The 8,717-nt window shown below is 44.0% G+C and overlaps 1 protein-coding gene across 2 annotated transcripts in view; it reads left to right on the top strand.

The window, feature by feature from the left end:
- LOC114572931 (interferon-induced protein 44-like) overlaps positions 1 to 5,697 on the top strand; it is a 12,443-nt gene extending 6,746 nt beyond the window's left edge. For both annotated transcript variants that reach the window (XM_028604721.1, XM_028604722.1), the window contains exons 7-10: positions 1,757 to 1,857; positions 4,168 to 4,324; positions 4,535 to 4,650; positions 4,915 to 5,697. In XM_028604721.1, coding sequence (XP_028460522.1) covers positions 1,757 to 1,857; positions 4,168 to 4,324; positions 4,535 to 4,608 — 332 coding nt within the window. In that variant the 3' untranslated portion in view covers positions 4,609 to 4,650; positions 4,915 to 5,697. The remainder of the gene's footprint in view (positions 1 to 1,756; positions 1,858 to 4,167; positions 4,325 to 4,534; positions 4,651 to 4,914) is intronic.
- The last annotated feature ends 3,020 nt before the right edge of the window (positions 5,698 to 8,717 follow it).

Below are 8,717 nucleotides of genomic sequence, written 5' to 3'. Positions count from 1 at the left end.
ACTACAAAGACAAGATCTTTCATATTCAAACTGATAAACTTTATTGTTTTTTTGAAAATATTCACTCATTTTGAATTTGATGGCTACCATACGTTCCATTGAAGCTGCAACAAGGGAATGTTTACCACTGTGTTACATAACCTTTACTTTTAACAACACTCAATAATCATTTAGGAACTGAGAGCGCTAATTGTTAAAGCTTTTTAGGTGGAATTCTTTCCCATTCTTGCTTGATGTACAACTTCAGTTGCTCAACAATCAGAGATCTCCGTTGTCGTATTTTGGGCTTCATAATGCGCCACACATATTTAATGGGAGACAGGTCTGGACTTCAGGCAGGCCAGTCTAGTACCCACACTTTTTACTATGAAGCCACCCTGTTGTAACACAAGCAGAATGTGGCTTAATATTATCTTGCTGAAAGAAGCAGACACCTCCCTGAAAAAGACGTTGCTTGGGTGGCAGCGTACAGTATGTTGCTCCAAAACCTGTAGGTACCTTTCAGCATTAATGGTGCCTTCACAGATGCTTGCTTTTAAACTTTGCGCTGATAACAATCTGGACGGTCCTTTTCCTCTTTGGCCCGGAGGACATGAAGTCCATGATTTCCAAAAACAATTTGAAATGTGGACTTGTCAGACCACAGAACACTTGTCAGTCCATCTGAGATGAGATCGGGACTAGAGAAGTGGGTGGCATTTCTGGGTGTTGTTGATGTATGGCTTTCGCTTTGCACGGTAGAGTTTTAACTTGCACTTGTAGATGTAGCAATGAACTATGTTAACTGACAATGGTTTTCTGAAGTGTTCCTGAGCCCCTGTGTAATATCCTTTACATAACAAGATTGTTTTTTAATGCCTAATGCCTGAGGGATCGAAGGTCACAGGCATTCAATGTTGGTTTTCTGCCTTGCTGCTTACGTGCAATTGTAAGTTGAGAAACGTTCTTAAACTCTCGGACTATTTGCTCACGCAGTTAACAAAGTGGTGAACCTCGCCTCATCCTTGCTTTTGTGGTATCTTTAGTAGCGATGATGTAATGATGTGTTGGAGAGGAATCTACTTGACACTGTTCTTGATTATAAAAGTTTATTACATCAAAGAATCAATTTACAAGCTCTGCAGAAGCTTGGAGAGATGACAACCCAATCTCAAAAAAAAATTGTTTTGTGTAACATAAGGTGGGGGTGTTTGGTAGGGACAAAGGACAACCAATGGACTGTCTCCACATAGAATAGGGGAACCAGAGTCACCTCTGCTTTAGGGCCCCTCTAGAATGTTGCCCTCTGACCTGGTACCTGTGCATCTGAACCCCCTATAACAAAAACTTAAGCCAAAGTTATAAATCTTTAGATACTACACTTGTGAGTGAGCCTTTTGGGGATGCACCTTTTATGTTCCAAATGTTAATGTTCCATGTTTTGAGCATTCCTCAACTTTCCAAGTCTTTTGATGCCCCTGTCTCAGCTTTTTTGGAACGTGTTGCAGGCATTAAAATCAAAATGAGTGAATATTTGCATAAAAACAATAAAGTTTATCAGTTTGAACATTAAATATCATGTTTTTGTAGTGTATGTAATTGAATATAGGTTGAAAAGGATTTGTAAATCATTGTATTCTGTTTTTATTTACGTTTTACACAACGTCCCAACTTTATTGAATTGGGGTTTGTAACTTTGTTGTAGTTTCTGTAATCACAAAACGGCACCGTGGTCCTTATTTATGTCACTTACAGTAGTTTTGTGTTCTTCTTGCAGGTATTCCTCAAGTGGCCATTTTCACCAAGATTGATGAGGCCTGTCCTGAAATCAAAAACGATTTGAGGAATGTCTACCGGGCCAAGTACATTAAGAACACGGTACGTTTCATTAGTAATATTATTAATTTCAGTTAAAATCACAGTTAAAATGGTTAAAGTGTTTTCAATATTTAAGCACTAAAGACAGAAAAAAAAGTGCCTGAGAGAGAAGTTCAAATCCTGCCTATTTTCTTATGTGCACACACAAAGCCATCAGAAAAAGCCAACTGCCTGTAATGTTAGCTAACCGCAAACAACTTTGTCAACACTTAACACGATAAAGACCTCCCACTGCCTTCATTTTAAAGCTGCAGACACAAAGACCAGACGGTCGACCGTCAGCAGAAGAGGCAGTCAGACTGATCAGTGTCCCCGTGTCGGTCAAAAAAGTTCCTCAGAACACCGAAGAGACGAGACGTAATACGTCTCCATAACAGCAGGCGGCGCTAATCTGTATTGTTGCCCAAAAATTTAAACCAGCGGCTGATTGAATGCGTCACGTGGGGTCTGGTTTCTCCGGAAATTCAAAGCCAGACTGTCATGGCGGCTCGTTGAGAATCCAATCTCATATTGAACTAAAATAGTTCACCGAAAACATTTTAAGTGAGAAATAGGCCGTGCGGTTGCTGAATCTGTCTTCATTTCAGCTCAACAAAGGTCAGTTTAGAAGATTTTCGTCAGATTTTGAGAGACTCTAGTCACCTCATCCGGGTGTCCGGGTTAGCTCTCCACCAATCAGATGGGTCGTTTGAGTCCGACTGCCGGCAGTGCCCGCCCCGCCGATTATACATGTCAAATCGGCCAAAATGAAGGCCTACGGCCCCTCGGACGGACGATGGCACGGGACACACCAAACAGACTCGAGACACCGACCTCGCCAGACTGTCAGGCAGCCGATTATCGGCTCTGTGTGTCCACATCTTAAAAATCACAATGGATCATTCATATCTGGCCATTTCCTGATCTGCTTAGTGAAATCAGTATCGGTCTAGTCTATATCAACTTCCGCTTACAGGATTACCCTGTTACTGCCGGAAATTCCAGCGTATGTCCTTTTTTATGGAGTTTTATTCCTATCTTTATTCAAGAGCACATTCTTTCAATTTGAGAGCAATTGTTATTGATTTTACGTCCAGATTTTACACGCAAATAGCCACTGATGCGCTTGGATTTTCTGTGCTTATGCACCCCCAGAAGTTTATTTACTCCTTATTTATCTCCATGCTTTATTATTAGTACATATGTCAATGGGCCTCATTCACCAATATCTTCCTAAGTTTTCTCTTAAATCTGTTCTTAAGAAAGTCCCTAAAAGTCTACGTCTTTACATTCTTAAACAGCAGAATTGTTCGCACATGTGTTCTTAGGATTGATGAATCCCACGTCTTCGTAATTGAAAACGCATGACAGTTGTTCCCTAATTAGCATAAGAAATTAGCAAATTCCCATATAAGGACATGACACTTCCTGTGCACCTCCTGTGAGACTGCGTGGAAGTGGTGGAGGAAGTACTGAATCTCAGTACTTAAGTAAAAGTACAAATAACCAGAGACATATTTACTTTAGTAAAAGTAGAAGATGTCCACTACCACAAACAAGGCCTGGCTTTTAAAAGAAGTTCATCTCTCCAACACATAACGTCGTTGAGGCTCCATCTAAAACGCCATTTCAATCAGCTGTTTGTAACATTAATATAAAATGGATTATGGTTTGTAGTTGACTCAACCAGCTGACTTCTCTATTGGCTGTTGAAACAGGAGCTGTCTCTTACGTTATAAAACCAGCCTCTGGAGACTCGACCAGCTGAGACGCAGCGACACCATCAGCTGGTTTGAGTCGAGCTGAGACGGACCAGTTCAGACTGATGAAACTTCCCCTGCAAAACTCTAAAACAGTTAGTCTTGTCGCAAATCTTTAGTCTGAACTGGGTTTAAAGCTTCCTTTGTGTTGGTGTTCTAACCTCGGTGAACTGCTCCTCAGATCTCTGCAGGGTGAATCCAGACAGCTAGCTAGACTATCTGTCCAATCTGAGTTTTCTGTTGCATAACTAAAACTACTTTTGAACGTACACATGTTCCACCAAAACAAGTTCCTTCCTGAGACTATTTAGCAGAGGCACCATGGCTCCGTCCGGAGCTTAGCCCCGCCCCAAGACGATTGTGATTGGTTTAAAGAAATGCCAATAGACCAGGGCACGTTTTTCTCCCACCCAGGAATGCTGTGTGGACTAGCCAGACTGTCCTTTGCAACACTGTGGAGGAGGGTCTGGCAAAGCAAAACTAGTATCGAGTCAACTGATTGGATCAGTGCCGGGAGGATAAATCCCTCGGTTGTTCTGAGCTCTAAACTGTAATTTATTTTTAAACATAGATGGAGGAGTTCAGTGTAGATGTGGGAATTCCCATGAACTGCATCTTCCCTGTGAAGAACTACCATCAAGAAATCAACCTCAACAATAACATTGATTCACTGATCCTGAGCGCCCTGACAAACATCATCAACTTTGGAGACGACTGCATCAACATGGGTCAGTCTGAATGTTGAGACATATTTTTAAACACAGCATAAGAACGCTGTATTGCATTATGTCAAAATAACAATCTGTGACTAATTAATTCATCATTCATTACTTTTTCCTGATGGCACGTTTATATGTGTTTTACTTTAAAGACCCTGTGACTCCTGCCTTTATTAGATGATGGATGAAAAAACTAATTTCTCATTAAACTGTCCCCAGATAAAGACAGTGATTCCAAAGAAGATCCTCCAGACTTCAGTGTTGAACCTACAACCCCATTCATGAAGGGCTGAAGATTCTGTTATTTTAAGAGTCATACGGTATACTGGTTCAAGGTACAGCTTTATTGCACAATGAAATGCTTTTATAGCCTCCCCCACATTACACTGAACACGTATTCAAATATTTAAATGGAGCACAATAAAACAATAAAAGAGTACAAAGTACATGGAAGGAAGAAGAACGAAAGAAACCTGAATTATATTTACAAGGAAGATGTACAGTGTGTACACATGTATGTGCAAATGAAGAAATAACGATTTGTTATCCAAAAAAAAGAACAACACTCATTTATCTCTTCTTTTGTTTTTTCTCCTCAGATTTCAGTGATATCTGTCAGATTGTCCTGATGATCCAGACTGTTTCAGACTGTATCTGGACTTCTCTGAGCCTCCACCTGGGATTTATGTTGTCTGTTATTCAGTCAAATAATCTAAACTCAGAGTGACTCTGTAGATTCGTTCTGTCAATGATCACATAACTGTAAATTAACACATTTAAATATACATTTCAATAGATATATCTATGTATATTTCTGTCTTGCATTCTGCTGCAGCTCCACCCTGGGGAAGAATAAAGTATTGCAGTTAATTTCCACATAGAGGATCTTTTGAGTGTATTTCATTAGCTACTCAAATTGAGTTGGCAAGACTACTTTTTCATTTGCTGCTCCACATTCCTGGAATGCTTAACAAAGCACCTTAAAATGTGTCTCTCCTCAATCTATCAGTCAATTTAAGGCCTTGATTAGTGACTTATTATGCGTATTTTGTCTAATAAGCATTTATTTTATTGTTTAAAAATGTGATCTGTTGTAATTTAAATGTTATGTTATGGTTTATGTGTTGAAATATATGCTGTGCACTCGGAGCCCATTGACAGGAGGGTCTCCCTCAATGGGCCCTGAGTTTTCAATACATTTTTTGAAATTATTTGGTTCTGAAGAAAAGTAGCTGGGCTGTGTCACACACATCATTGTCTTGCTTTGCCAGACCTTCCTCCACAGCGCTGTGGATGAAAGTCTTTTTGATGTTTTTTATTATGACAATCAATTGTTTATTCAAAAAATGCCAACCAATAAAATCACTGGTTTTAGCTTCTTACATGTGAATATTTATTGGTTTCTCGTAGCAATGAGCTAGTTAATTTCATTGTCGTTTAATATGTTGATGTCTAGATGAATGGATGAGTTGTTTGGTCTCTAAAATGTCAGAAAATGGTGAAAAATGTGGATCAGTGTTTCCCACAAAGCCCAAGATGATGTCCTCAAATGTCTTGTTTTGACCAAAACACAAAGATCTTCAGTTTACTGTCCCAGAGGAGAGAAGAAACTGAAAAACTACCTGTTTTTACATAAAAAAATCACTTTAACCGATTATCAAAAGAGTTACCGATTAATGTAATAGTTGATAACTAATCGATTAACCTTTGCAGCCCCAGTAGCCAAAAGTATGATGGAGGAAGCGACAAAAATAAATATATGTCCAGAATAAAGGGAGAATATAAAGGTTTTAAAACCAGACTTAACATGATTTAATTCAATGTTTACCTGCTATACAGCCTAACTGAAATGGAAAACTATCTCAGGAGCAAAGATTGTCAGCTGAGTATATACGAACTGCCAACAATAGACACACACACACACACATGCGTGATGTCCTTAGGGTTGCCTTAGAAATCGTCCTGTATTTCAAAATAAAATAGTGCGTCCCATTCCTGTAGAAGCCATAAGTCCGTATGAAATCAACCTTGTTTCAAGAAAAATATTGTTGCCGTCCTTTATTTTTCTGCATGAAAGGTGGCAACTCTAAATGTCCTGTGTGTTATGGTTTTGTATTTTATTCTGTTTCCTGTTTTATTGTGGTAGTCCGTGTTTCTGTCATCCCTTGTCTTGCTTTACTCTTGTCTTCTGGTTTTCCTGCCTTTGTGATTGTCTGATGTCTCTCACATATTTAATCTGTGACCTGGTGGAGCTGAAGACTATGTGGAAGGAGGCTAGCAGTGAGTACCTGAAGGAGATAATTTAGTTGGAAGCTCGTGAGAAGGTGTCAAAGAAACCTTGGTTAAAGGACTCTGTTCCCCACTGGGCTCTACGCTTCATTTCCACTCCAACTCCTCCAACTGGTAATTGGTTGAGTTCATGTAAGCCTGTTAGCTCCACCAATGCTCCTCTTCAGATCCCTGGCCTACCTCAGTGCCAGTTAGCACCCACCAACCTGCCTGTTGCTCGGCCTGCTAGCATTTTGGCTACAGGTTCTTTGTTAAATCACCCAGCCTGCCCCTTTGCCTACTTCTCCAAGTCGTGTCGTTTCTCAACTTGGAGGAGAGCCAGAGACTTTTTTGACTGTATTCCAATATGTTGCTATGTGTGCTAGATGGACTGAGGAGGCCAAAGCAGCCAGGCTTCAAGCTAGAAGACAAAGGTCCAGTACGCTTTCTAGCAGCTCCCCTGAACTCCTGTCTGTCGGCTCAACTGCTACGTGTTCTGCGGGCACCCTCAACAACAAGCAGTCCTTTGAGGGGACCCACCTGGCTATATTCCCTGGGCCTCGTGGAGGCCCTAGACGGAGTAAGGGTCAACATGGCTCCCGACGCCATGCTCAGCGTCAACCTCTCTTCAGCCCTGAGTCCTCGCTGTTCTGCGGTACTGAGCCCGTGCTGACAGCCTTCCAGAACTTCAGCTGACATGCAGCCATCCAGAGTCTCAGCAGACCCGCCTTTGAGCTTCAGCTGATGACCAGTCCTCCAGTGCCCTCGGTGTTGTGCAGCGGACCAGAGCCCTCCGAGTTGTGCCGCGGACCAGAGCCCCTCGGTGTTGTGCAGTGCCGCGGACCAGAGCCCCTCGGTGTTGTGCAGCGGACCAGAGCCCTCGGTGTTGTGCCGCGGACCAGAGCCCTCGGTGTTGTGCCGCGGACCAGAGCCCTCGGTGTTGTGCAGCGGACCAGAGCCCTCGGTGTTGTGCAGCGGACCAGAGCCCTCCGAGTTGTGCCGCGGACCAGAGCCCTCGGTGTTGTGCAGTGCCGCGGACCAGAGCCCTCGGTGTTGTGCAGCGGACCAGAGCCCTCGGTGTTGTGCCGCGGACCAGAGCCCTCGGTGTTGTGCCGCGGACCAGAGCCCTCGGTGTTGTGCAGCGGACCAGAGCCCTCGGTGTTGTGCAGCGGACCAGAGCCCCTCGGTGTTGTGCAGCGGACCAGAGCCCTCGTTGTTGTGCGGACCAGAGCCCTCGGTGTTGTGCCGCGGACCAGAGCCCTCGGTGTTGTGCAACGGACCAGAGCCCTCGGTGTTGTGCAGCGGACCAGAGCCCTCGTTGTTGTGCCGCGGACCAGAGCCCTCGGTGTTGTGCAGCGGACCAGAGCCCTCGGTGTTGTGCAGCGGACCAGAGCCCTCGGGGTTGTGCCGCGGACCAGAGCCCTCGGTGTTGTGCCACGGACCAGAGCCCTCGGTGTTGTGCAGCGGACCAGAGCCCTCGGTGTTGTGCAGCGGACCAGAGCCCTCGGTGTTGTGCCGCGGACCAGAGCCCTCGGTGTTTTCCGAGAGACTCCTGCTCCCCGTGTCCTGTCGGTGGCTCCGCTGACTCCTGATCCTGTTGCCTTGTTGCCTGATCCTGGCTCAGCTGACCCTTGGCCTGGCTCCTGCATAGTGGACCCGTCCCTTGGCTCCAGCCCAGCTACCCCTTCGCCTGCCAGGCCTCCAGAGGGGTTTCGCCTTCGCAGTCGTCTAGAGGGGTGTCACCACATGAGTGGTTCGGCCTTCGCCTCTGCCCACAAACCCCGGGTCTCAGAGTCTCAATGTCCTTAGTTCCCCGATCCCCGAGTTCCTTTGTCCTCTGTTCTCGAGCCCTGCTGTCGACTGTTCCGGCGTACCTATTTTGGTTCTCCTTTTGCCCTCTTTAGGTTTTTCTTTTGACTTTTTTTTTTGTTGTATTTTGTTCTGTTTCCTGTTTTATTGTGGTAGTCTGTTTTTCTGTCTTCCCTTGTCTTGTTTTACTTCTGTCTTCTGGTTTTCCTGCCTTTGTGATGGTCTGATGTGTTTCCCAGCCCTTGTGTGACCTGCCCCTCGTTAACCCTTGTTTACTTTTTGTGTATTTAGTCTCCGTTTCTTTTTCTGTTGTCAGATCATTGTT

Source organism: Perca flavescens, chromosome 18, assembly GCF_004354835.1.
Source record: "Perca flavescens isolate YP-PL-M2 chromosome 18, PFLA_1.0, whole genome shotgun sequence".
NCBI classification, from domain to species: Eukaryota; Metazoa; Chordata; class Actinopteri; order Perciformes; family Percidae; genus Perca; species Perca flavescens.
Note: the sequence above shows the minus strand (reverse complement) of the source record. Positions and strands in the feature narration are given on the sequence as shown.